The 27,198-nt window shown below is 39.3% G+C and overlaps 4 protein-coding genes across 10 annotated transcripts; all 4 read right to left on the bottom strand.

The window, feature by feature from the left end:
- Positions 1 to 1,707: 1,707 nt before the first annotated feature.
- On the bottom strand, positions 1,708 to 7,420 carry LOC137747207 (WD-40 repeat-containing protein MSI4). The gene is made up of 15 exons (XM_068487272.2): positions 6,818 to 7,420; positions 6,514 to 6,577; positions 6,225 to 6,311; positions 6,085 to 6,147; positions 5,711 to 5,776; positions 5,529 to 5,603; positions 5,279 to 5,354; positions 4,748 to 4,970; positions 4,523 to 4,604; positions 3,995 to 4,068; positions 3,758 to 3,869; positions 3,576 to 3,650; positions 3,308 to 3,378; positions 2,598 to 2,697; positions 1,708 to 2,145 (listed from the first exon to the last, which is right to left on the bottom strand). Exons 1-15 carry the CDS (start codon positions 7,048 to 7,050, stop codon positions 2,044 to 2,046), a joined length of 1,503 nt encoding a protein of 500 aa, XP_068343373.2. The 5' UTR covers positions 7,051 to 7,420; the 3' UTR covers positions 1,708 to 2,043.
- A 386-nt stretch (positions 7,421 to 7,806) lies between these two features.
- LOC137748425 (uncharacterized) lies at positions 7,807 to 9,557 on the bottom strand. The gene is made up of 4 exons (XM_068488573.2): positions 9,344 to 9,557; positions 9,154 to 9,254; positions 8,167 to 8,245; positions 7,807 to 8,056 (listed from the first exon to the last, which is right to left on the bottom strand). The coding sequence occupies exons 1-4, from the start codon at positions 9,524 to 9,526 to the stop codon at positions 8,009 to 8,011; spliced, it is 411 nt and encodes a 136-aa protein (XP_068344674.2). The 5' UTR covers positions 9,527 to 9,557; the 3' UTR covers positions 7,807 to 8,008.
- Positions 9,558 to 10,415: 858 nt separating this feature from the next.
- Positions 10,416 to 18,720, bottom strand: LOC137748666 (uncharacterized). 6 transcript variants are annotated; one of them, XM_088688691.1, is made up of 17 exons: positions 18,332 to 18,720; positions 18,098 to 18,218; positions 17,305 to 17,430; positions 15,332 to 17,230; positions 15,108 to 15,245; positions 14,729 to 14,818; positions 14,437 to 14,565; positions 14,216 to 14,347; positions 14,002 to 14,127; positions 13,816 to 13,887; positions 13,617 to 13,718; positions 13,401 to 13,502; positions 12,907 to 13,278; positions 12,535 to 12,825; positions 11,975 to 12,364; positions 11,625 to 11,868; positions 10,416 to 11,530 (listed from the first exon to the last, which is right to left on the bottom strand). In XM_088688691.1, exons 2-17 carry the CDS (start codon positions 18,180 to 18,182, stop codon positions 10,843 to 10,845), a joined length of 4,986 nt encoding a protein of 1,661 aa, XP_088544817.1. In that variant the 5' UTR covers positions 18,183 to 18,218; positions 18,332 to 18,720; the 3' UTR covers positions 10,416 to 10,842. The 6 variants fall into 6 exon arrangements, with proteins under 6 accessions (XP_088544817.1, XP_088544819.1, XP_088544821.1 ...); XM_088688693.1 differs by having other exon boundaries at positions 18,098 to 18,215; positions 18,332 to 18,566; XM_088688695.1 differs by lacking the exon at positions 18,332 to 18,720 and having other exon boundaries at positions 15,332 to 16,924; positions 16,979 to 17,230; positions 18,098 to 18,324.
- Positions 18,721 to 23,025: 4,305 nt separating this feature from the next.
- On the bottom strand, positions 23,026 to 26,918 carry LOC137748206 (CwfJ-like family protein / zinc finger (CCCH-type) family protein). 2 transcript variants are annotated; one of them, XM_088688689.1, is made up of 11 exons: positions 26,772 to 26,918; positions 26,417 to 26,693; positions 25,780 to 25,907; positions 25,509 to 25,630; positions 25,244 to 25,361; positions 24,589 to 25,034; positions 24,198 to 24,483; positions 24,029 to 24,122; positions 23,763 to 23,908; positions 23,528 to 23,667; positions 23,026 to 23,393 (listed from the first exon to the last, which is right to left on the bottom strand). In XM_088688689.1, the coding sequence occupies exons 1-10, from the start codon at positions 26,844 to 26,846 to the stop codon at positions 23,539 to 23,541; spliced, it is 1,821 nt and encodes a 606-aa protein (XP_088544815.1). In that variant the 5' UTR covers positions 26,847 to 26,918; the 3' UTR covers positions 23,026 to 23,393; positions 23,528 to 23,538. The 2 variants fall into 2 exon arrangements, with proteins under 2 accessions (XP_088544815.1, XP_088544813.1); XM_088688687.1 differs by having other exon boundaries at positions 23,026 to 23,667.
- Positions 26,919 to 27,198: the final 280 nt, after the last annotated feature.

The following is a 27,198-nucleotide window of genomic DNA, read 5'->3' as shown; positions in this document are numbered from 1 at the left end:
GGTGGGCCCCATCCTGTGACGATATTGGAATGATCTCAGCCGTTGAGACTCATTCGCGTGGAAGGATCAACGGTCGGGGCTCTGTTAAGGATTTTGTGCTACGTTCGAAGGCGTGGCGATGTGGCGCGTAGCGTGAGGAAGGAAACGGCGAAATTAGTGGCAGAGTTGCCCGGTTGGGGAAGGAGGCTTGGGGAGAAAGAAAGAAGATTTTGGTACCTTCGATTTAATGAGGTAAAATTACTCTTTTGGACATGGAATTTATTTGATATTTCTAGATCATTCTCCCATTTACTCTTTTTCACATTTTTTTTTAATTTTATATATCGAATCGAATGAATTGAAAAAAATCAGTGGCCAAACATTAACAAGAATGTCTAGGTATGTGATAAGAAAAAATTAGTATGAATTGCACTTTCCTTGTTTATTTAGCTTATTGGTTAAGTAAAATATTGGGTAAAAAAGTGCGCGAAAACATCCATAAGGTGTAAATAACCCAATTCTCTTTGTACGAAAGGTTTATCGTGCAATTTAAATGTTATATTATCTGACAACCGAGTCTTTAACAGGATGCAATTTTATTTGAATTTCGTGTTTGAATCCAATCTTGCAACATAAACGTGCCAGTGCCAGATCATTGTTGCATGTCATATTCCTTCTCTTACGACTTTATCTTGTTAATCGTTACTATATGGGAAGGGAACGACACGAGTCAGGTTGCGAGAAAGAACAATTCAAATCGTTCAGGTGACAAAGCTAGCGACGACTTGGGAGTTGCTTCTTATACTCAAACTTGGATGGAGGGCAACAATTTCCCTGCAATTACTGTCCAGATTTATACTCATTAGTCGATTTCGATATAACATGGTGCCATTGATTAGAGTAGATCAAACAACAACTCGATTGATTAGAGAAAATTTTTAGTGTGCTGAAAACACGGGCCGGCACACTAAGGGTCATAATACAGTAGGTTGGTTTTTTTTTTTTTTTTTTTTTTAAAGAAATTTTAAACCAATTGTATTCTTATACATCCTATAAAAGAAGTTTATTTCATGAGGCTAACTTATATCTTTCTCGCCGATGCATTAGAGAGAATTGGGAACTCCCGAGTTTACACAACACGTGAGTAGGAGAAGGCGAATATCTCATGCCTTGCTTGCTCTGATCTTCCCCACTCACCTACCCAAAAGAGGAATGCTTGGACCTATTCCTGATGGTGTGATTCGAGTTTCGCTTCCATCGATCCTCTGTTTATAGATCATTTCACTACATAAAATGTAGTTGACCAAGTCCCCCTCAAGGGGAGCTGAAACATAGCTTTCTGCTCAATTCTATATACAACTTTATCCTTCAATACCAAACTCCTTATTTCCAACTTCCGATCTGGACAAGAGAATGGTGACTACTAGGCAAAAGACCTCTTTTTCCTCATTGCTAGTGCTAGGTTGAGCGTAGTTATATTTTGCTTCGCCTATTGAGAGACCAATAAAGAGCATTTTCCTTGGGTCATATGAACAGAAGATGTCCGACACATTGAAAAATCTCTCGATTGATTGAGTTCAATTCATCAATCTAAAACAAATGCATAATTGACTAATCCTAATTGATAAACTCGAATAAGAGAATTTAAACACGCCTAGGGACGCAAATTAGAGTACCGACTCATTCGCAATCCTCAAACCTTCACCAAGCAAGGGAAACCATCAAAACTTTTATGCATAAGGAATTTTGGCCCCTCTTAAGCCTTCCAAATAATCAAGTCATTCAAATAATTCATTGATAACACGGTAAAACGATTAAGCCATGCTAACATCTCGGTTAGATTGACAATCTCTAATCCCGAATACTACTCCGACACGACGGCATACATAACAAAAGCTTAGTTTAAGCATGAGTTTTCTCCTCGCATCATAGGTATCCGATAAGCAAATATCTATAGCTCAACAGACATACTACCTCTCTAACATAATAGCTTAGGTTTTCGTTCAATAAGTTTACTACAGAACCTTTTCTCCGGAACCCAAGAGCGTATTAACACGCAACTCCTCAAGGCTTTGAAGTACAGGAAACAACATGGGACTTGAACTTCTCAAGCTCTGCCAGAACCTCCTCTTCGGGCCTGTAGATCAGATCACTCATTCTCCATATCTGCAGACAATTGTCAGCTTCAGAAATCAGTTTTGTATCAAATCGAGCGTAATTTCTTTTACAATAACCAAAGGTTTCAGAAGAAAGTTAACGTAGGAGATGAGGGAGGGAGGGACGTAAGGGTAAAACACATCATTGGTACACCAGTAAAATTTGGTTTAAGCTCAACTTTTTAAAGGAAATTTGCTTCCTAACAAATTTTCTCCATCACTACAATGCTTTTAAACACCTCTTATCGAAATGCTAAAATTCAAAAAAGGGGTTAGCAACAGATAATTCACCATGTAGAAAACTATCTCCGCAATATTAAACTAGCAACATCTTTCTTAATCTTATGTAATGTGTAATATTCAATCTTATATGGTTTCTCATTATGAAATATTCTTAGAAATGATTTTATGACTCGAAAAATGAAACCCTTTCAACGACGACAAGAACAAACATTCCGATACCTGCAATGTGCCCCCTCCGCCAGTACTATCACAGTCATCAGACACACTGACAACAGTCCATGGATCAGATGCATTCCAATGAAAATCAACAACCTTGTCCCTGTATACAATTATAAAGTTAAGCAAACCATGAGCGACAAACTACAGGAAAATAAAAGAAACAAAATAAAGTGCCCGACAATTCAACCAAATGATACAATAAGGGATCATATTTCCAATGAGTAAACTTCAAGAACTGTTTACCAGGTAATTTTACATGTTATAGAGATAACTTCAAAGATCATTCAGACTCGAGCAAACAACTTTAAAAGACCTAGAAGCCTATAAGCAATAAGGTACTTGATAAAAAAGGCTCCAAAGCACTACCGTGTCCAGTGTAAAACTTCCTATCAACATTTGATGCAAAGATTAACCTCAATATTCCACTGATGGATATACAGACACATACAGCATCATGTTCAGTTTACTGACCACAATAACATAATGAAAAAGTACTATATAGTGGCATGGGCACAATTATAGACTCAGGCATGATGACCATACAAGAGACACCAGGAAAGATAGAAATCCAAGAGTGAGACGTAAAACAATTTCCGAAAACCAGAAAGTTGAAAATCAAGGGTGAAAAGATCCTCTACCAGACATAAAAAGTTTGAAAAGGATTCTTAAAGTATGTTTAAATAAAGTTAGTAAAAGAGAGAGCCTCAAACCTGTGCCCAGCATGCTGGAAAAACAGGCCAGGTGGAGAAGTTGGGCCTTTTGGAGTTCGCTCCTTACCGACCTGCAGCGTATTATGTTTTCATAAGTTATAACAACTTCCATCTGATTGAAGTTATGGGAAGAGGAATAGAAAAGCCAAAACTCCATTTATTTGGAAACACTTCGTTTGTTATGTCAAAAAATAGATCAAGAAAAAGATTTGAAAATTACTAGATTAACACAAAATAAAATCACGGTACATTCTGAAGGCCAAAATACCTTCTCATAATCCCAAATGTTTAAAAGACCATCCTCTGCAGAACTTCCAAAGACAGACGATTTGTCTGGACACCACTGAAAACACAAATGCAACCAACAGATAAGACACAGAGTTCTTGAAACAGATGTTCTAAATTATTAGAAACAGAAAGTAGCAACAAAAGCAGCAGTATTATCATTACCTGAACACAAAGAACAGCTGCTGTATGACCCTCAAATTTATATATGGGTGCCCCCACTCCTTCAGAAGTGAGATTCCGACGATCAAACACGCGTACAGAATTATCTGCTGACCTGTATACAAATCATAACAACTTTGGTCTCGTATCTTCTCATTAGGCCAAACAATAAAGCATAATTAACAAAACCAGAGGATTAGGAAGCAGCAAAACTGAGAGGAACATGGCATTAGCACATACCCTGTTAGAATAAGGTTATCATTATGGGGATTCCAATCAACACAGTGAACATCAGCATCATGAGCCTTTTCAACCTGCTAATCAGAAACAAGAACAGCCAACACGTACAATAAGTAAAAGCAAAAATTCAGAGTGAAAGGAATAGGGATCTTCCAAGATTAATGATGGGAGATATTTAGCAAGGTCAAAAGAAAAAAGGTACATAAATGTGAACGGGTTGAGAGGGAACAATAGGCTGTCCATTTTGAAATATAGAGCCACAGATTAAGGGTGATTACAGCAAATAACATAAATATAACACAATTTCTTTAAGTAGCAGATTTAAACACCCTAAAAGCATTCTCCAATAGGCCTGTTAGTATTCATGATCAAGCAGGACTCTTCAAACAGCAGAATAGTCAAAGATAAACACTGCACACTGACATTACAAAGCCAAATTCTACATGCATACCAATTTATTCACCAAATTCCATTGCCAAAGCCATATAGAAATAAAGGAAAGACAAAAAGAAGGATGAGACGCATAACCTTTACAGCAGGGCTAGAGCCGACACGTGCATCCCATAATATGAGGCAGGAATCATCACCAACACTACAGAACTCCTGTGAACTTCAGTAGAGACGTAATATCATAAGAACTAAAGGAGCACGTCATATGTATAGAAATTGCAACTGCTAAGGTGTAAAACGAATGAGGGTTCCATATCTTTAATAGTTTAGTTAAGGGTAGGTGACTGAGTAAGCGTAAGTTACCTAGATGGGCAAAACGCCACATCTTCGACTGTATCCTCATGCCCATAGTAGATTCCCCGAGGAGCAACAGTAGGACCATCAGTAACTTTATCATTACCATCCCCAGACTTTGAGTTTTTAACGATTGATGCACCAGATCCTGGAGACTTGTTTGCTGCTGGATCAGTGGTAGAGGCTGCTATATGGTCCTGAATACTCCACAACACCACTGTTTTGTCCTTCCCTGCACAAAAATTTATTTTTAGTAAAAAAATAAAATGGCCTTCATAACATACATATCTGATTTCTTCTAACAATAAGAATGGTGTTAGTGCTTTGAGCGCTTGAAATCAATCACAAATTAAAAACAAACGACATCCAGCAAAGTCATTAGAGTTCACAATAAACTTACCCTGCCACAGTACAAATATAGGAAATTTCAAAACAAAAGGAGTAAACTATAGCATAATAAACCTACGTGCATTAGGCAAAGTTAAATATATAACAGCATCATTGATATCCAAATACAACTAGAAGCAAAAAAAAGCCCACCTCCAGAGAGCACGTAGGGCTCAGTTGGACACATTGCAAGGGCATATTCTGCATTATCTTGATGTCCAGTCAAAATCTGAAAGAAGAAAATAGTCAAACAGGTTCATATATTTTTCAATTGAACAAAGATAGTAGTAAGCAAAGGTCAAAGACAAATGCCATTCCTTTGACGCATTATCACACAAGTCTTGAACGGGTCCAATATTGAAATACTGAGAAATTCATGAAAAGAGACAGAAAAAAAGTTCACCAAATCTGGACGCGAGGTTGAAGCTCCTAGGACAGCATGACGGTTAGGTTGAGCTTCGACATCCCAAATTAGAACCTAAATTTGACAAAATTTGCAACTGTAACTTCAAAATAAACAATACGCATAGAAAACAAAGGAAACATGACTATGTGATCCAACTTGATAAAATAAAAAACACTTACATCAGGACTGTCGGTATGCGTGGCCACTATCTTAGTGTTCTGTGGAAGTTCTCTGATTCTGTTTACCTGTCAAAATATATGAAAAGGTTACTCAAGAAGAAGTACATGCAAGCTTCCAATATCACCAGCTTATACGCAAAATGAGTGAAGAATGAATTAAACACACATTTTACAGAATGTATAAGAGAAAGAATAGAAGTGTAAATGGTAACAATATTTTTCCCTCGTTTTGGATAACAACAGATGTAGTCTTTTCTTCATTTCTCACACCAGTATTAAACATTTCCCATTAAATTCAAACCCCCAAAAAGTAAAGTGCATTTGCTCAATTTTCATTGTGAATAAACAGACTTAAACAGGTGCACCAGTCATACCTCTCCAGGATGAATGATGGTCTTGTACTTCTTCACAAATGGTGAGCGGGCTTCCTCATTGAACTGAAAGATGAAGTATTCAATAATGAGTCAACAAAGAGTTAACCTTCATTCAAAATGTCAAACCCAATCACGCATACCTGAGATATATGCTCTGCAGCGGCGACTCTAGGTTTGACAATCTCACAATTTGCAATAACCAGAGTATTTGGGACACTGCCATCGGTCTGTCAACAAACCACAAAGACGATAACTTATTAAAAGAACATAAAACCATGGTGGCCTCTCGTGTTTCGGCACAAGACATCAACTTTAACCGTTTCAAGTATGATTTCTGAGTTGTAAACCCAAGCACACATTTGTCCTTCAAATTACATAAATATTCAAAACTAACTGCGGGAAATCAAAACTGAGATGAGCAAAGCTTGCCTGCTCGGAAAGGTAGAGACGCTGGCGATTCTTGTAAGTAGCTTGCTCGAGCTGAGGACCCCACCTACCCAAAACACAAGCAGATCGACAATGCTAATTAAAAAAATGCAGACTTTCAAATCTCCATTTGCCTCAGAAACCCTAAAACAAGAAAAATCAGACCCCCAGACACAAAACCCTAAGAAACAGAACAAAACCAGAGAGACATGACGCTGCGCCAAAACCCTAAAAACCCTAAAGCCCCAAAAATGGGGGAAATAGAAGAAATTAGAGAGAGAAAAGTTGAGAGAGAGAGAGAGAGTACCGGCAAGAGAGGGAGGGCCAGACGAGGTTGTGGTTGGCAAGCCAGTCGTAGAGGATGGGGACGAGGGACTTCCACTGAGTGTACTTGTCGTCGACTGTGGCGTTCTGCTGCGACTTCTTGAGCTTGGCTTGCTGTTGGTGGTCGTCCTTCTTCTCTTCCTTGGGCTTGGGCTTCCGGCCCCGAGTCTCCTTCTTCTTCACTGGTCCAGCTTGCTGCTGCGACTGAGCGTCCATGGCTACTCCGCCGAGTTTGGTGGTTGCGAGACTCTGACTTCAAAACCCTTATTATAATCTCTCTCTCACACTCTCTCTCCTCGCTCGGTTCGCGCGGTCGCTCTCACTTTCTCACGCTCTCTGTGCGTCTCTGGTTGTGTCCGTCCATTGAGATACACCCCGGTAGTCCACTCCACTAGCGTGGATGATACACACGCGTCTTGAGATTTTTTATTGAAGGCATTTGATTTTTGACCACTCGGTTTTTTATCCCTTTACTGTTTTTTTTTAACCGTTAGATCGAACAATTAAAATAAAATCAATGATCATAGTTAAAAGAGTGAACAAAGTTGAAAAATATGCGCACAAATCACTCTTTATTGAAATGCCCGTTGAAACTGTAATTGTATCTCACTTATCTAAAGCTCATTTTCTATCACTTTGTCTCCCACTTGAACATTATTCGGCACATAACAGTCATTGTGTCTCACTTATCTGAAGCTCATTTTTTGTCACTTTTGTCTCTCACTTGAACATTACTCGGCACATACCGAAAGTTGTGTCCCGATTCTCTTTACATGACGTTATATCATTAACATAAAACATCATGTGAATATGCAAAAATCTTGTGTAACCGCTCCATTGTCTATTTACTAAAAACTCTACTTTGGAATTCGAACTTGAGATCTTCTACTTACGAGCTCTACTTCGGGATTGCGAAAATCACTACTCAAAACAAGCATGGTAAAAAAAATTGTATTTCCCCAAACATAAAAATGAGATCTAAATCAAATTTTTAAATTTTGGGTTTGGAGTTGGCCACCTGAGTGTAGGTTAAGCAAAACAAGACATCCATGCCATAAACCTGTTTAATCAAACTTGTCCCATTCAAGAACCACAAGAGTACATTTGACTAACAACGTCATATCCTTCATGTAAATCTCTGATTTTTCTTAACAAAACTTCATAATTTATAGCCTCAGACATAAACGCCCGATGCAAGCAGCAAGAACAAGGATCCGAAACCCTGCACACCAAAGAGAACAGTTGGAATGTTAGATACAATCATACACCAGAACAAGGAGCAATCTAGTACTGTATCGGTAGATGAAGAGAGGATTCGGACTACAAACGCACCAAAAAGAAGGAAGCGAATGTTGCTGTTATGACTTCCTTTGCAAGACTGCGGTTTTTCCGAGAAATGGTAGCCTCATAGCTGCAGCAAATATATACTACCGTTAACGACTACTATATTCAGAAGACGAAGGGGTGGGTAAAAATATACTCAGTAGACTTATTACATGAACAGCAAATAGATGATGCTAGGGCAACGGCTTGTATCTCTACTCGATTAGTCAAGACGAAACATGAGGGTTTAAAAGTACACAAAAATTTCCAGGCTGCTGTTCATCAAAGAATTATACGATATAGGTTTCCGAACTACATTATGAATTTACAACCCAAAGCTAGTGTTTTGCGTGACGCCTTCACGAATCCAAACATGTCCATACAATTGAGTCATTCGGTTTCCTGACATATATCTACCTAAACATGCAAATGGTTACTAGGAAATCTTTCAGGCTTTCAGATTCCTCTCATAGCTTTTTAAACCCGATAATCTGATCTTATTAGCCAATATGTTTATACGCAGATCATCGATAACATATCAATTCTTTGAATTCCCACTTTTCAATACTCAAATCTGGTGATACAAAGTAGTAAATTTTCATTGATTTGGCTCGTTGAATTTTCACCAACTCTCGTTTTACACTCCGATTTGAAGGTTAAATCGGTCAGTTGTTCGTATCTGCGTAATTTATGCAATACCAGGCTCTAATTCTACACAGTAAACATCAATTTCAACAAATGCACTCTCATCAGACTCAATAAAAACACAATCTTCACGTTTGGCTGCTCAGAAAATTGCAAATAAACAAAATAAACCACACCAAGAAACGAAAATTCACATTTCTAATCTGCTTTCATCAATTACCATAATATTTTGCAGGAAAACAAAATTTGCAGACCCAAAATTTCTAAATTGACAACAAGATCTAAACGGAAAATCAGAAAAATTAAAAATTAAGGGAAAAAAAAGATCTGGAAATGGTGGATCGGACTCACATGAAGAAGGAGGCGGTGAAGAGGAGACCGAGGGAGACCATCACGACGGCGAGAGTCGGGTACCACGTGACGGGCACGGGACTGGAAATTGCCTTCGAAGCCTTGAGAAGGAAAGCGAAAGAACAAAATCGAAAACGTTAGAAGCGAAAACGGAGAAGCAGAAAAGCAAGGAAAAGTGCTTTTGGCTTACCATCGTAGCCGGCGAGTTGGAAGTTGCTGAAAGCTTCGGTCTTTGATCTCTACAGATCGAAGCAGAGACTTTGGCGACTGAGAGTACAGGAAGGGAAGGCTCTATGTCAAATTTGATGGAGGAGGCTAGAATCCTGTGGGTGTTCGGTACCAAACGTAGGTGATTTGGCGGGTCTGGCTCCATCACTACGGTTGGTCTCCTAAACGCAGCGTTTGGAGTCTGTATTATTTTCATCGTTTAAAATTTTAACTAAACACTCCCGGTATTATTTATTTTTAACGAAAAAAACCACGTTTTTACATTTCTCTGGTACTATTCACTACACCTTTATTTGTAATTTTTCCTTAAAATTAAAATTTTTTGAACTTTTAGTTAGTTATTTATTTATTTATTATTTAGCGTTTTTAAATTTTTTGTTCAGACTATTTCATATTTTACATGCAACTTGAATAAAATTTGCACGTTGACCTTCATTTAAGTCGGAACTTGCACTTTTCAATCCTATATGTATTGGCAAACACTAAAAAATGAGAAATCGGAATAATTATAGTTCATATTCTTTGTGAATAATCAGGGTTCCAATCATAGGCTTCAAATGATGCCTAACAAAAAAAAGAACTAATACATCTGAAGCATAAAAAAACTAGAGTAATCATTTGATTGGATCATTGGCTAAAGTGAAAATTTGTAACGCATTAGGGCATTCTATTAGTAAGTTCATCTAAGCAGATTCATCGGATTTTGATATTATCGATCGATTTGTGCATATATACAAAAAATCTTTCTCATTATTACAATGAATCCTGAAGAAAAAAAAGAGTTTATATAGAATAAAATATATACTTCAATTTTCTTGTGTTAAAACTTTGGCTTGTTATGCGTAAATGTAGCTGCTTACACTAAAAATTAGAAGTAGACAGACAAATAAACAATAAGCCAGATGCCACGATTGAGTGCCCTTTAGCATCGGTACAGTGTCCTGAAAGTTCTATTTTTTATTGAAAGTTTATAACCGGTTCTAATTGTACATAATGTCCAAAAGTTAAAATGCATAACTTTACTGCTCTGGAAGTGAAGGGAAAAGACGGATTAATTTCATGGCAGGAAATGTTCTGTACATTGTTGGTAACAAAGAGCGTTTTCTTTCCCTGAATAATACACAACTATCATATAAAAATTTACAAAAACAAAAAAAGACTCCAAGTAGCCTATGATCCAAAACTTCTGATGCTTCAACTCTGAAAATTCAGTAGGTTGATCCGAACCCTGCTTATATATGCTTAAGCTCCGGTTACCGTTTCGAAGTTTATGAAGGTTGATCCGAATTCGGATTTCCATCCATCCCATTTGTACACATCTGCATAACTTAGCTCGTATCCGAGTTCCCATGCTCAGCAGACCTGTCTTGACGGCGTTCTGCAAATGCGCGTTTTTTACACGGTGATCTGAGATTTAGGAATTGAGCAAGAAACCGAACATTTTAAGCTAGTAGTAAGCGTTCAATAGGGGGAGCCTTGCCATAATTTAAACCCGTGCTCGCTCACACTGCCCCCAGATGATCTCCTAAGTCTCTCCCAGAACTGCTTACCCCTTCCTGTTCCCAAAGGACCTGAACTGGAGTGTCTCCTGAATGATTCGGTATCTTGCCTCCCCGTGCTCATTGATGTACTACAAATCTTTGACAATGATGCTTCCCGCCCTGTCTCGAGGTCAGAATTGTAGGTCAGCATGGAATACTGGTTTTGGAAAGTATCTGGCAACTGTCCTGAGGTAGTATTTGTGTCATCAGCCACATCAATGGACAAATCGCATGGGCTAGAATTCCTTGAACCTAATTCTTTCACCTCATCATACTCATTGCATACCAGTTTTAAGGCCTGGACAACCTCGCCCATAAAAGGGCGGTGTGATACCTCTGGCTGTACACACATCGAAGCAATAGCTGCCACTTTGGCGATACTTTCAAATGGAACCTCGGATCCTAGATTTGGATCTATGATTGCTTCCAACCCTTCTTTACTTGTGAGGAGTGGCCGGGCCCATGCAACTAGGTTTTCTTCACCAGGTGGCTGTGACATGTCTACCGGTTTTCTTCCAGTTAAGAGTTCGAGAAGGACAACCCCATAGCTGTATACATCACTCTTGACAAGAAGATGCCCAGTCATTGCATATTCCGGAGCCACATACCTTAATATTGTCATTAGGAATTTAAAGATGTCAGAAACTGTCACCAATGAGACATAACCTGGACACTGAATACAGCAAAGAGAAAATTTCATACCCAAAAGTTCCCATGACCCGTGTTGATATGTGTCCGTTTTCCTCATCCATGGCAGTTCGCGCCAAACCAAAGTCGGACACTTTCGGTGTAAAATCATCTTCTAGCAAAATATTGCTGGCTTTAAAATCCCTGTGAATGACACGGGGGCTGGAATCCTCGTGTAGATATGCCAGCCCCCTAGCAGCACCAAGTGCTATTTTCATGCGTTGCAACCAATTAAGCGGAGCACTGTCCTTGTCAATTCCTGACAGCAAGCAAAATGGACAGAAGCCCTATGTCAAAAAGAATCCTCCTACATTAAACAAATTCATTAAGAACAGATCAGTTGTGAATAGAGAGGGGGGGGTTACCATGTAAATGAGATTCCACACTGCCATTAGGAACGAGCTCATAAACCAAGGAACGACTATGCGCTTCTGTGCATATGCCAATCAACTTGACCAAATTTCGATGATGAAGACGACTAAGCATCTCAACTTCAGCCAAAAACTCCCGACCACCATGATGATCATCTCTTTTTAGAACTTTGACGGCAATCTTGGTCCCATCTTCAAGAACACCACTATAAACACGCCCAAAGCCACCTTCCCCAAGTACTCTTGAATCGTCATAATTGTTAGTGGCTCTCTCAATATCACTCGCACTGAAAGTATTGGCGGATCCTGTATATGGTGCACTGCTGGATCCGAATGATAACGACAAGGAACTGTGCCTACTTTCCATCATCGACCCAGCCGTACCTGCAAAACATATACGTTATCTATATTAGAAATGACAGTGTTATATAAGCACTGTTCCATCTTCAAATCATCAGCGTAAGTTACCAGCAATACTACCTGTGCACCTGACCTAATTCCATTAGACACAAAGAAAAGACCTAATTCAATTAACTTATCGGGACTCGTATTACCTGATGGTTTTCCAGAAGAGGGTAGCATAGCCCGCGGAGTTGCTGCTGGTTGAGATGCGCGGTCTCTAGGTTTGAACAGAAAAACCCAAGCAGCAGCAGAGCATAAAGCAACTGCTACAAAGGTAGACAAAGCAATAATAGCAATTACCCCACCACTAAGCCCATTTTTATTCTTCCTCTTGTGCACGTCAACCCCTAGGGGCTTTGTCGTCCTTCCATTATTGTCATTACCAGGATACGGCCCCGCATTCATTGCATCAATGTCCAAAGAAGGTGGAGACGGGGGTAAACCTATACATATGTAGTTTGTAAAGATAAGCATTATTGATAAAAATACCTGCAGTACGTATGTGCATATGTCTAAATACATACCTGGATACCGCACATATAGTACTTCATAGTCGCCAAAGTACGATGCGTTTATAACAACTCGTTTATGCCAAAATCTCTGGGAAGTCAAAACAGCTGTGGTGTTATCAAACTGTTGCCCGAGGGGAACCAAGTCAATGAGGGCAACTGTCTTGTCTGGTTGCTGGGTAGCTGCATTGGCTCCAATAATGCGGACCTGACTTTGTTGCATAAGAACCCCAACAGCAATTTCCTGGGCTAGCTCTGAAACCAAGGGAAAGAAGGTATACAGTGCAACACTAAGTCGCAGTCCAACTTGCAGAGGCAAGACACAGCCACAAGGTGACCCAGGAGGGGTATTTGTATATGGATCGGTGCAAATAGTTGACGAACAATCTGCAAAAAGGAAGAACCTTTGCATCACATTTTTGTATGAACTTTGAAAAAGAATGTTGTAGGATCAATAACGAAAGTGGAAACACCAGTTAACAGGTAAAGAAAATTGTTAGCTTATCTACCTTGATTGGGAGGTGGTGGTGGGAATACTTGAACTAGTGGCAGCGGTGGTGCCCCTTTTGGGCTCTTTGCTGGAGCTCCAGATGGAGAAATCTTAGGGCGCACTTATTATTCCAAACATGTAATTATTGGGTAAGGTATTGAGTAGACAATTAGATAAAAAGGTAAGTTCAGAAATAAAATCATCACAGAGAACCAGAGGCAAGATTATTTCTTACAATTGGTTTCGTGAGTTGGTCCTTTTAAAGATGGAGAAGGAGCAGGCGAAACATGGCTCACTGATGGAGCATCAGGCAAATGAGATGGAGGGACTGAAGATGCTGACATGTAGAAATTGTGTTAGCTTTGAACACCAAAGTTTGGTCCATTTCTCAGGTGAGAGATGAAATAAAACACTGAAGTTCAATGCTTTGGTACCTGGATTTAGGGGTGGAGGAGCATAGTGTCTTTGCCTGCCTGTTTGAAATGATACCGGTGGCATCACTGGGCCTGTATTAAGTATTGAAATTATAACTTAATAACGTCAAAAGAACATGATAAGCTGCGTAATAACATTTTTTTTAAGTGTGACTTAGCACATGTAGTTCAGGTGAAACATGAAACCTTGCTGTTCTGGAGTGGGAGGAGAAACCAGATATGATGGCGCTTGATGATTCTTATGGAATATCGTTAAAGGTGAAGATGCAGGAGAACGTTTATAATGTCTCACAGGTTTGTGAACAACAGGAGCTAAAGAAGAAAACAGAACCTAGACTTACAAACCTGACAACATAACTTTCAAGTAACAAACAATATGAAACACGTGATTTTTTCATACCTTTAGCTGGGGTATGGCCCATGGGTGGTGATGGTTTGGGAGTGTCATATGATGGTGCAACAACTGGTATTCGACCCCTTTTCCAGTTAATGGTTGGGGGAGGAGATGACACAGGTTTGTGGATGGAAGGAGCTACAGTAGAAAACAATATATAGAATCAAAACTTTGACAACACAAACTTTCAAGTAGAGAAAAATATGAAATACGCAGTTTTTCTATACCTTCAGCTGGGGTACGACCCACGGGTAGTGATGGCTTGGGAGCTTCATATGGTGGTGCAACAACTGGTAAACGACTCCTTTTCCCGTTGATGCTGGGTGGAGTAGATGATGCATGAGAGACTTCAGGATCTGCAACCTCATATTAGGGTCAGTCAATTGTTACAATGGTTAGAAAATAATTTAGAACTGCTAAAAAACAATGATTCAATGAGGGATTAAACTGATTCAATTTGGTATCACAGTGTGAACATTAAAACTATAACTTTATACTACGATTTTTCTGAAGCAGTACCAGGTAATGCAGATGGAGATTCTCCAGGTGTAACTGGGTGAATGGATGTCGGGTTTTGTGGAAAATTGTTTGTTGGTGATGCAACTGGTACTGCTTTTCAGAGAAGAACAAATAGGCCATTTTCACTATTTCGCATAATGTAAAGTTTATATGTGATCGTTTAAGGAGAAAAATGGGGGTGGGGTGGAAGGCGCACCAGGTAATGTAGGTGGTGCTATATTCGGTGTGATTGGCTGGACTACAGGTGGATTTAGTCCCAATACCCTCCGGAGAGATGAATTAGGTGTTGTATTTTGAAAATAAATAAATAAATAAACAACATACTGCATATAACCAGCATCTGAGAACTAATAATGTAATAACAAAATGCTACATCTACCTGGAGCAATTGGTTCTGGTATGGGAGCCTTATTGTCTGGCGCATGTCTTTGAGGAGCAAATGGTGAAGTTTCTGGTGTACTTGAATGGATGGCCGGTGAAATTTGTGGCAAATTCCTGGGTGGTGTTTCAACGGGTACTGGACAATGTAATACAGAAAACATTTGGTTGGAACCAATTTAACAGAAAAATCATCACAGAAACAGCTCTAGGGTTTTTATCTACCTGGAGCAACTGGCGCTGAGATAGGACTCTTATTGACTGGTGCCTTTGTTTGAGAAGAAGTTGGTGGCATAGACGGTACATGACCTTCAACAATTGACGGGGGATGAGCATTATTTGGTGGCATAGGCCGTACATGACCTTCAACACTTGCAGGTGGAGGAGAATTAGTTGGTGGCATAGATGGTACATGACCTTCAACACTTGGTGGTGGAGGAGCATTATTTGGTGGTCCAGTAGGTACATGAACTTCAATGCTTAATGGTGGAGGAACATTAATTGGTGGTGTGGGCGGTACATGACCCTCAACACTTGGTGGTGGACGAGAATTAGCTGGTGGCAGAGATGGTACATGACCTTCAACACTTGGTAGTGGAGGAGCAAGATTTGGTTGCGTAGATGGTACATGAACTTCCATACTTCGTGGAGGAGGAGCATCTTTTGGTGGCAAAGATGGTACTTGACTTTCAACACTTGGTGGTGGAGGAGCATCATTTGGTGGCTCTGACGGTACATGTTCAGTACTTTGTGGTGGAGAAGCAGTTTTTGGTGGCATAGGCGGTACATGGCCTTCAACACTTGGTGGTGGAGGAGAACTAGTTGGTGGCATAGATGGTACATGACCTTCAACACTTGGTGGCGGAGGAGCGTTATTTAGCGGTGCAGTAGGTACATGAACTTCAATGCTTAGTGGTGGAGGAACATTCTTTGGTGGCGTATGCGGTACACGACCTTCAACACTTGGTGATGGAGGAGAATTAGCTGGTGGCAGAGATGGTACATGACCTTCAACACTTGGTAGTGGAGGAGCATCTTTTGGTGGCACCGACAGTACTTGACTTTCAACGCTTGGTGGTGGAGGAGCATTAGTTGCTGGCGCTGACGGTACATGAACTTCAGTACTTAATGGTGGAGGAGCAGTTTTTGGGGGCATAGGTGGTACATGGCCTTCAACACTTGCTGGTGGGGGAGAATTAGGAGGTGGCATAGATGGTACATGACCTCCAACACTTGGTGGTGGAGAAGCATTATTTGGTGGTGCAGTAGGTACATGAACTTTAATGCTTGGTGGAGGAGGAACGTTAATTGGTGGCTTAGGCGGTACATGACCTTCAACAATTGATGGTGGAGGAGAATTAGTTGGTGGCACAGACGGTACATGACCTTCAACACTTGGTGGTGGAGGAGCATTATTTGGTAGCGTAGACGGTACATGAACTTCCATCCTTAGTGGTGGAGGCGCACCTTTTGGTGGCAGAGATGGTACTTGATTTTCAACACTTGGTGGTGGAGGAGCATTAGTTGTCGGCACTGACGGTACATGAACTTCAGTGCTTAGTGGTGGAGGAGCAGTTTTTGGTGGCATAAGCGGTACATGGCCTTCAACACTTACTGGTGGAGGAGAATTTGGAGGTGGCATAGATGGTACATGACCTCCAACACTTGGTGGTGGAGGAGCAGTTTTTGGTGGCATAGGCGGTACATGGCCTTCAACACTTGGTGGTGGAGGAGCATTCTTTGGTGGTGCAGTAGGTACATGAACTTCAATGCTTAGTGGTGGAGGAACATTAACTGGTGCTGTAGGTGGTACATGACCTTCAACACTTGGTGGTGGAGGAGAATTTGTTGGTGGCACAGATGGTGCATGACCTTCAACACTTGGTGGTGGAGGAGGAGCACCTTTTGGTGGCACAGACGGTACTTGACTTTCAACACTTGGTGGAGGAGCATTATTTGGCGGCGCAGACGGTAGATGAACTTCAGTACTTAGTGGTGGAGGAGCAGTTTTTGGTGGCATAAATGGGACTTGACCTTCAACACTTGGTGGTGGAGAAGCATTATATGGGGGCAGTGGGGCGGACATAAGAGGTGGCATTGCAGGCGGTGGGTGCCAATTGGACCCTGGCATGTCAAATTAGGAGCTTAACCAGATGATCTTAACTTCAAATCTATAACAGCAGAGTTATGAGACTTACCATTTGGCTGTAATGCGGGGATTGGTACATTGCTTGTGAACGACTTTCTGTCAGTGAGAGGAGGGGATGCTGTTTCAACAGGAGGATTCACGGAGAGAGGTTCAGGTGATGGAGATATATTTAACCCTGAGAGAAGGCATATGCTGGTGCTTAGAAGAAGAAAACTAAAGCAAGCAATGGAAATCTGATATCTTAAAAGCCCCTTTATATTATACGTTCTTATTACCAAAAGTATTATACTTCATAGTTGCAGTACGATTTAGACTTGGAACAGCGTTTCATCAGATGAAACATATGGTAACGCATTTCCCAGATCAAGATGAAACCGGAACTAGGATTTGCTAAACGACCAAACTTCTCAAGACACTGTCATTTCAAAAACATAGCATTACAATTTCCGGCCATCACCATGCACTAGAAGACCCACTAGCTGTGAGCTCCGGTCATAAATTTACACTCGGGCAGCATTCAGAAGACAATTCAACAAGACAAGAACATGCTCAGATCAAAGAACATGCCGAAATTCGATTCATTTAGTCACTTCCTAGCATACTTCATATATCCATTCGGACCATTCCCACAGAAATGTGATTGCAGAACTTGATCACAAACAACACCGACACGAAAATTTCACAACTCAGATTACTACAATGTTGCTTAATCACTAAATCCTCTGAATCATAACAGAATTAACAACTTAAATCCAACAGTTCGTTCTAAATTCCTAACAATGTTTATGTGAATTGTGAAACATCAAAACTTCAACAGAGATTTGCAAAGATCAAAAAGTTACCTGCAGATCCTCGGAGAGCAAAAGCAAAAGCAAAAGCAAACCCAATGACACAGAGATTAACCAGCTGAAGAATGGCTGGCATCATCACCAAATCTCAAAAATCTCCGCACCCAAAAAACTCCTCCAGAGTAGGAAGTGACTACTAATTAGAGAGCAATAAAATAATAAAAGTAACAGTAACAATGATTAAATTAATAAATTAACCACTGTATTAAATTATTAATGGAGTTGTACCTTGAAGCAAAATTAAAGGGGGTGATTTTATTGGTTTAAAAAGTTCCCACAAGCAGTGAGAGCAAAGCAATGAGAAGGCAACCCAGAGAAGGGTTTGGTGAAAACAGCTAGGAGAAGCAAAACTCTAGCTTTCTGAGAACAAAAGCTCTGGAATTTGCAGAGCTTTGGGAGGTCCATGAAGGAGAGAAACTTTTCAACAGACATGAGTTGCAAAACCCAACTGGGAAATTTGGAAATTAACCAGAAAATGAAATTTTTTGTAACTTATATACACGCACACAGCAAACCGACAGTGCTGAAGTAACAGTTTTTGAGAGAGAGAGAGAGAGAGGGAGAGGTAGTTGAGTGGGGTAGAGAGGGAGAGGGAGGAGATCGAGGGGGTTCTTGGTGGTTGATATTTTATAGTGGGGAAGGCTTATATTATGTTTAAAGTACAATACTTCTATTTGGGGTTGATATTCTTGGGACCTTGATTTTAATGGGTTTTTACTCGACTTTTAGTTTCTTCTTTGGTTGGCTGTTTTTCCTGTTTTTCCTGTCGGTTGGCCAGAGAGAGTGGACTTCAACTGAGGAAGGAGAGAAATTTAGATGCGACTGAGTGTATTGCGAGAGGAAAGCCGAAGAAAAATACACCAAGTTGCAGTCTCTGTTTGAAATTTTTCGATACGATTGATATTTTCACGAAATTATTGAAAAAATCAGAGAAAGGTATGGAAAGAGACTTCACCATATGTTGGAGAAATACTTAAATTTCGGTTTAACTTGACAGATTTCGTCCATATTTTTAACATATAGGTTAAGTATAAGAAAAAATCTTATATTTCGTCTAAACTAGTGTTTAGTATCCCCTCAAATTTCGTTTTAAATTTTCACGTTTATAAACAAATTTTCATTTTTTTTTTCATCGAAGGCACTGATATCGTTATCGATATTTCCACAAATTTGTTTATTAATATTTTCACCGATACAGATATTTTAAACACCGGTTGCATCCTAGATTCCTTTTGGGTGTGAGGTGTCAAAACCAGGGTTTGACACATCAGCCTGCTTTTGCGATTTAGATATTTCAAATTTCAAACCTTATTTTAATGCATTTTAAAAGACCATGCATTATATATTCTACAAGTGTATGGTTCAGCAACCAGCATCCTCATAAGATAAAAAGTAAATATCTTTTTTATTGGTACATATTTGATGGATTGAAGTAGAAGCCTTTCTTCTTTCTTTTTCTTCGGTGGACTGCAAAGTGAAAAGAAACAAAGCAGTTTTTGTCAGTCGCATATACCATCATGGACTTATAATACAGTTTTTGAGTGTGACGATCACATTTAAAAATTTTAAACGTCGGATTCATAATACAAACTTCACCAAATGCAATTCTTGAACTGAAAGAAAAAAAATAATAATAATCCATTTATTTATGTTCTGTGAGGTCAATACACTCCTAACATATACTGCAATTCATGAGAAGCCATTTAATCCTTCTTAAAAGGGTTGAATTGAGTATTTATTTATGGGTCTGAAATATTTTTCAGTGTGCATAAAACACGGTTTAGTATATTAACTGTAGTAATATAAATAGTTGAAATTTTTTTTAAAAGAAAAAAAAATTCAACTAATCGCTTGGTGTATTAGGCCGTGTTCCCGACACAGTTAAAAAATTCTCATGGGGTCCATACTGTTAACCCTTGACTTTCAAAAACAAACTTGAAGACTTTTATGAAACATTGTGTCTCTTCTTGAATGGCTGCTTCCATTACTTCGTTAAACAGGAGCGTCTATTGATAGGATATGCTAATCCATTCATACCTAATTTCCTTTTTTTGGGTCATTCATGGCTAATTAGTCCATTATAAACATTAAATATTAATCAAGGGAAGAAAAAAAATTCTATTTGTGGACAACATACATCAGATGGAGAAAATGTGGGTTACGATAATTAATTACGGAAGTGTGTTTACTATTTTGAATTGAGCCTGAATTCAAATTTCCCTCCATGTAAATTAGTTTAGAATCCCAGTTTATCAATAAAAATGCAACAAATGAAATCTTGGAAAATCATAAACATATAATTTGAGGGAATTGGTAGTGACCAATTTAAAAATTAGGTGTTGTATGAATGGATCACTTTCTAAAATTTAATCAATGTGTGGTCAAATTTGGATTAGGATTTTTTTTTTTTTTTTTTTTAAAAGATCAGTTGGTAGCTTCGTTACGACAATCCACCTTTTTAAGGGCCAGAGACTCAGAAAGACTTAAAACGACATTTAAGCATTATCTAGCCACCATAACGTGATTCACACACGCCAAGAGTCAAACTCAAGACGTGCCATTGAAATACGGAATTAAAATTCGTCTCCAACATTGAACCATCACATGATAGTTCAAATTTTGATTATTTCAACAATTAAACTTCGTAGATTAATGAGTTCAATCAATTTCCCATGATTTTCTTGTGATGTAAATACAAAACAAAAAGAGCCACAAAATTCAAATATTGCCAAAGTGGAGCCCTAATCTGTTGGCTTAGTCTATCCAAACCTCGTGGTGGTTAATGGGTTCCCCACTGATCATGCAACTTTGTTGACTAGTTTGTTGATGATGCGACATTTCTAGAGAACAGCACCTAACGAGCCGACACACAACCAGTATGATTCATACTTCGATTTTATTTAATAGAGTAACAATTTCAATAGAAACGAAATTTTAACAACGCATCCATCAAATTTATTCCATGTGCAACTCACAGCCGCTCGATTTTTTTTATTTAATTTACTATTATTAAAGGTACGAGATAACTCGAAACTATTAAAATAATATAAACGAATTGAGAGTTTAGAACATAAGACATATTGATAGAAACCCAACATTTATCTATTAGAACGTTGAACCACATGCATGTTCCTGTTCAATTATTGATTAATAAACCCGTCGTAAAATAAACCAATGAAAATGAAAAGGATCAAGGCAAGCACATATTGCCTAACTAGTGGACACACAAATTCTCTTTTTTCTCCCTACTTGGAACTTGTTCAGGCATCATGGACTTGTTCAGTTGTTCTTTGGTATCGACTACATAAGTTAATATCCAAGGGTTGTCATGAAACAAATATTAGTCTTTTTCTTTCGATTTTTTTATTTATTTATTTCTGAAATCCATTACCAATATTATCATCGAATTAATGAGGAAAACAAAAGATAGTGGCCTTGTGGGAGGTTAAGACAAGCCACGGAAACCCCCACCCCACACGATGGATGAGTAGTGGACCACTGGAAATCTATATCGGCATCCAAAAACTGTTCCAAACACGTTTCTACATCTTCCTTTTCACTTTGGTCCCTCCTATTCTTTTTACTATGGCTATATTTCAAGTTAGTCTCGCACAAGAAAGCAGAAATGTTTGACAAAACGTGATTTATTGTGACATCTTCGTTGTTGGTAAATTTCTCGAAAGTATGAGCCCTGCATAATGATCGAAAGTCCAAAATTGGGTTTTCGTTATCCTAATGATTTCACTACTCAGAGAAACCTTGTGATCCAATAGTTTTCTTGTCTGTGACTCCATCTTTGTTCGAGTACTGGCCCGTCGTATTTTCTTCACGACCTAAAAAGCAAAGGCAACGTGACTATTCTGCCACAAAGCTTCTTTATAACCATCCAATTAGCATTGAGATCTAGACCGTATCTCTAAGCACGAAGTTCACGCACCAAGAGATTTAGACCGTTCAAGAGAGAGGAAAATTTGAACCGTTCATGTTTTTGGATTTTTGTAAAGTAAGCTAATTAGATGGGCTAATGAAGACCGTAAGATTTAAATTAACTGGTCTGAATTTCTCGATCCGCATGCTCGGGACACGTGGATCACGATCCATTAAATTAGAGAGCTTGTAGGCCAAGCCTTTTCTTCCGACCACGACAAATCACTCTTGCATCACGTGTTGCGACAAGAACAAATAAGGTTGGTACTTGGGAATTGGGACTAAAGAAACTTCGGGCTATTTATTTACATACAACCCACATGACATCTCATAGGATAGGTTCTTTCTCGTCTCAATTCATTAATGTATTGTGATGCATAAGGTTTTTTACCACATGATATGAATTACTGGACGTAAACATAACGTTGTCGTTAAACTCGTTGCATGCAAATTGCTCTTATTGACACGTGCATAATTGTCATCGTGACGTCTCGTCCCAAAAAATCATATGAAAAGAAACTCACAAACTCATGTATCATTACCACGGAATATCAGCACCATACCAATATAATCATGTCATATAAGTTCTTTCTCGTTCCGTAGGGTTTCAACTATTTAGTTCAATATTGCTTTGTTTCTTTTGGAGGCTGCAACTTTGCTAAAGGCTGACAAGACGCATCATTCCCTATGAATATTCGTCGCCCACTCTAGTAGGCTCCTAACTAGTCCTAATAAATCCTATCAAACTTGAGTCCCACTCAACAAGCTCTTCAACGGCAAACAGAGATAGTTATAATTTCTCTGGACCCTGAGACTGCGACCCGTTGCCCCTTCTATCGTAAGCATAAAACTAATCATTGTACCAAGTACTAGACGCATATACTTTGTATTATTGATCACATTCCAACGGATGCGGGTCTGGGCCGTGTCCGCTTGCACCACTTAGTAGACACAAACCGAAAAACACAAAAAAGAAAAGCCTCGTGACTGCAAGGTGGTGTGCAATTATTGAGTTTCTATTGCCACAAAACTGAAAACAGCTAATTAAAGCATGTGATTTCACATTTACGGCGCCTAATGCGGTGAAGATAGCAGAAAATTACAATGCCGGATTCATAACAGACAACGCAGATTCCGAATCCAAAAATACAAAAAACAGATAAACAAAAATGGGCATCAATCAGCAGTTGAGTTTAACTTACTGGACTATGTCTCATCTTTGAAGGCCACCTCTTGATCTCACTTGTTGCAGAGAGAATGAGCCACTGACAAGTTGTTCGTTTTAGGAAGCATTAGAGAACATCTGCGGTCAGTTGTTGTCCAAAGTCGTAGCTATCCACCTTAAAGTGATGGAAAAAATGACCTATACGGAGCAACATTGGATTTGGTTCTCAGAATTGCAAGAATTTGGAGGGACCTTAACCGTAAACAGAGAAGTGCAAAAGTACGTTTGATATCACATCATGTCACAAGTTTATGACTCTCAGTGTTTACTACCCTCTGAGAAATTACTTATTTGGATCGAATTCTCCAAATCCACTCTTGAAATCTTCCACCATCTTGGTTTCCTCTTCTTTGCTATCTGTACAGTTCTTCCAATCATCCCTGTCGGCCTTCTTCAACAAACCCGCCATAACCTGCAAATTATATCATTTGTCATTGGAGTTCAACCTTCTGAACGTCAGGAAACAAATTGGCAGATTATAAACAATCAGTTGAACTATGTCCTTACCTGGCGTCCAAATTGAGGTAAGAAGTTCTCATTCTCTTCAATCGAATGTGATAGGATTGTACCATCAGGGAGCTGAACATAGAAGAAACTAAAATTTCTGTCGAACTGTTCCCCTAACAATGTTCTCCCATCATAATTGTTACTGGCTGCAACGAAGAGAAGCATCAGTTAAAGATACAGTCAAAGGTAAGGAATATCAAAAGTTTCTCAAAAAGTATACTTGAAAAGTTCCATGCCGATTGAGCACAATAAAAATGGGTTTTTACATTTCATGGTTGTGAACTTGAACCCCTGCCTTTCAGCAGCTAAGTTAAATATATTTTTAAGGGCAGCTGCTTTGGCTGAAGGAACAGGAACAACCTATACAAAAGAACGATGGGGTAAGTAATTCACCCAAAAAACTTCTCACATAAACATTTGCAACACATATCTTACCTGAAGATTAGCATGAGTCATACGTTTCGAAGCCCATTCAAAGAAAACAACTTCCTTTCCTTGTTTGTTATAATACTTCTTCAGAGCATTCTGAAACTTATCGAGCTCAATATCACATTCTGAGGGTAGAGAAATGGTATTTGGTGAATGACCTATAGGGATTAGCAATACGTGATCTTCAACAAGCGGGCCTTTGGCAAGGGCACAATAGTAATGCTCCCCTATGCTGATAATGAGATGTGATTCTACTTTGGGGCTTGACAAACAAAACCAACACTCTGTTGACCTGCATTTGAGATTGAACTTAGTGTTACAACCAAAAGACATAACATCTTGAATACGTCTGACTGGGCCTGCTCAATAAGCATAAAAGCGTAATTCAGAGAGCAACCTGTTTCTGTTAGCATTTCCAGATCCACGTCCCGGTTGAGAATTGCTGTCACCTTCATCCTGTAAGCTGTGCTTAAATTTGCAATCTGGACCCCTTTCACATTTACCTTTGTTCATAAAATCGAAACAAACACCTCTCAACGATTGTTCTCTTGCATCTACGTCATGTTGAAAGTTGCAACTTTCCCCTCGAGGACAAGATCCAGATGATACAAACTTAAAACACAGCCTATTACCATCTCCATGTTTCTGCCTTTTTTCTGGGACATCGTATCTCCAGTACTGAGAATCAGAAATACTATCGCTAGACCTCTTTCCAGCTTCTATTGAATGAGCTGTTTTCTCCTCATATGTGTATGGAGATAAGGTAGTGGTTGTCGACTTCGCCCTAATCTCAATAGCAGACATTGTAGATGCTGGAGTAGGAGAAAGCGCATGAATGAATTTCTGAGGAGCAAGTACAAATGCAACAGGTTATTAATGACTAGAAGCTATATCTAAGGACAGAAAATGGAGATGTAACGATAAGAAACTCAAGAACTGTATCCATAACAAGGGGCAGCAGGCGTATCAATTCATCCCAAGACCAAATAATAAGGGAAACAAAGATGTTCGACTTGATGAATATAACTTGAAACTATGTTGAGATAACGAACCTGCTTATCTTTGTTTCCTACTGGAGCAAGACCCAAGAAGCGTGTGACATGCATAGCATCAACATTAGAGTAAGGTTCACGTGCATAGAACACGCCCTTCGTGCCTGCAATATGATAGCTACCACAGAGGACGAACTTTGATCAGAATCATAGAGATGTTGCTACTATCCATTGCAAAAGCTAAAATAATTCTGTTCACTACTATATGCAATTGACGAGAGTATTAAAAGTGACATGCCATGCAATAATCTCCAAATTTTCGTACCGTGGCTTGATCTCGGCTACTAACTCTGCCACAATATTGTCAGTGCCAAAAGGCTCGGAAACTCCAGGGGGAGCATCAGATATATTTGCTCTATTAGTGATCCCGCTTGGCCATTTATTAGTAACAATCAGTTAAGGAAATCACACAAAAGTCCAAAAATTGAAAACATGCAGCAAACTAAAGCATGTAACGGATACTAATTGAGCTTCTTATTCATTCTACAAGATAAAAAAATAAGAAATTGATAAATTCATAGCACACAAGGATATGTTAGGAACAAGTCAATAATTCCAGGCTCCTCAGCAATCGCTCGCAATACATCAACATCGTCCTGATTATACGTCCCAAACTGTTGGCTATCCGAAGATTGCTGACCAGATAAATATGCCACAGATAACCCTGAACAATGTGAGCACCAAAATCAGCTATAAACGTAAATGAACAGATACCAACTATCAGTCTATCAGCAAATATCCTAAAATATACAAACGCAAACTATCGTAAAGCTATTACATTTACAACAATTTACACATTCCTCATTTTTACCACACTCAATGACTGCAACCCCTTATGTGAGCATTAATCACTTGCCTTTGATCAGAATTAAGCGTGATTCAAGTAATCCTAATCAAGCTGAGCAACTAATCCGAATTTACGAAAAATATAGCAAAGATTACCTAAGAACATAAAAGGTGCACTAAGCTTAATGCAATTGATTAGCAAAAATAAAGTAAACTACTGAATTCTATATAAGCGCAATTTTAAACCAAAATTTTAACCTCCAGTTCACTCCTTTTTTTCCCAGTAACCAAACAGAACGGCAAAGTTCCGTCCTTTGGTTTTCCCAGTAACCAACAGAAACTTAAGCGAGAAAAATAAGCCGGAATTTAAAGCACATTGGACTATACCGTGGAGCGTGAACTTGCCACTGCCTTTCAACCAGTAGAGGTTGTTGCAAATCTTCAAGCCGTCCAATTTGAAGCCTTGGTTGCCGGCGTCTCTCGTCGCAGCTAGGAGGACCTTGGCGGCGCCTACGCCGTAGTCGCCGATGAAGTAAGTCGGGAGAGGAATTTGGGCCCGGCCTTCGATGTAATCGTTGAACTCGTCGAGCTGGTCCGCCGAGTCGGGGAAGAACTGGCCCACGCAGAGCAGCACGTCGAATGGACACGCCGCCGATTTGTTGACCTAGAACGAGTTAACTCGGTAAAATTAGAAATTGCAAATTAGTGAAGCTACAGAAAAGAGATGTAGAGAGAGAGATACCGAAACGACGCGTTTGATGAGCTGCTTTAGGTTGCCGGAAATGTCGCCGGAGAGCAGAATTTTGGGGGGAGCCATGAGTGATAGTGATGACTCAGAGAGGCGGGGGTTGGGAGGTTGACGACGAAAATCGGCGCGCTTAAGCTTCTAGTATTTTGGGCTTTCCTTTTTTTGGGCTTTCAGGCTCAGTGGCAGAGTGGCCCAATTTTCAGTTCTGCCTCTCTAAATAAAAATAAATAAATTAAAGGAATGAAATACTATTCACAAACCCTCTTTTTTCCTGCATACACCTTTGTTAATTTTTGTCTAGTAATCTTCTTCAATTCATTTGATTCGGTAGTCAAAAATTGAGAAGAATACGTGAGAAGTAAAAATAGATATGTGGATAATACCACCCTAAAGACATCCTCTATACTATACTATATTTCTA

This window comes from Pyrus communis, chromosome 2, assembly GCF_041283825.1.
Source record: "Pyrus communis isolate YQ-2024b chromosome 2, ASM4128382v1, whole genome shotgun sequence".
NCBI classification, from domain to species: domain Eukaryota; kingdom Viridiplantae; phylum Streptophyta; class Magnoliopsida; order Rosales; family Rosaceae; genus Pyrus; species Pyrus communis.
The sequence above is the reverse complement of the archived record's forward strand: the minus strand, read 5'-3'. Positions and strand labels throughout refer to the sequence as shown.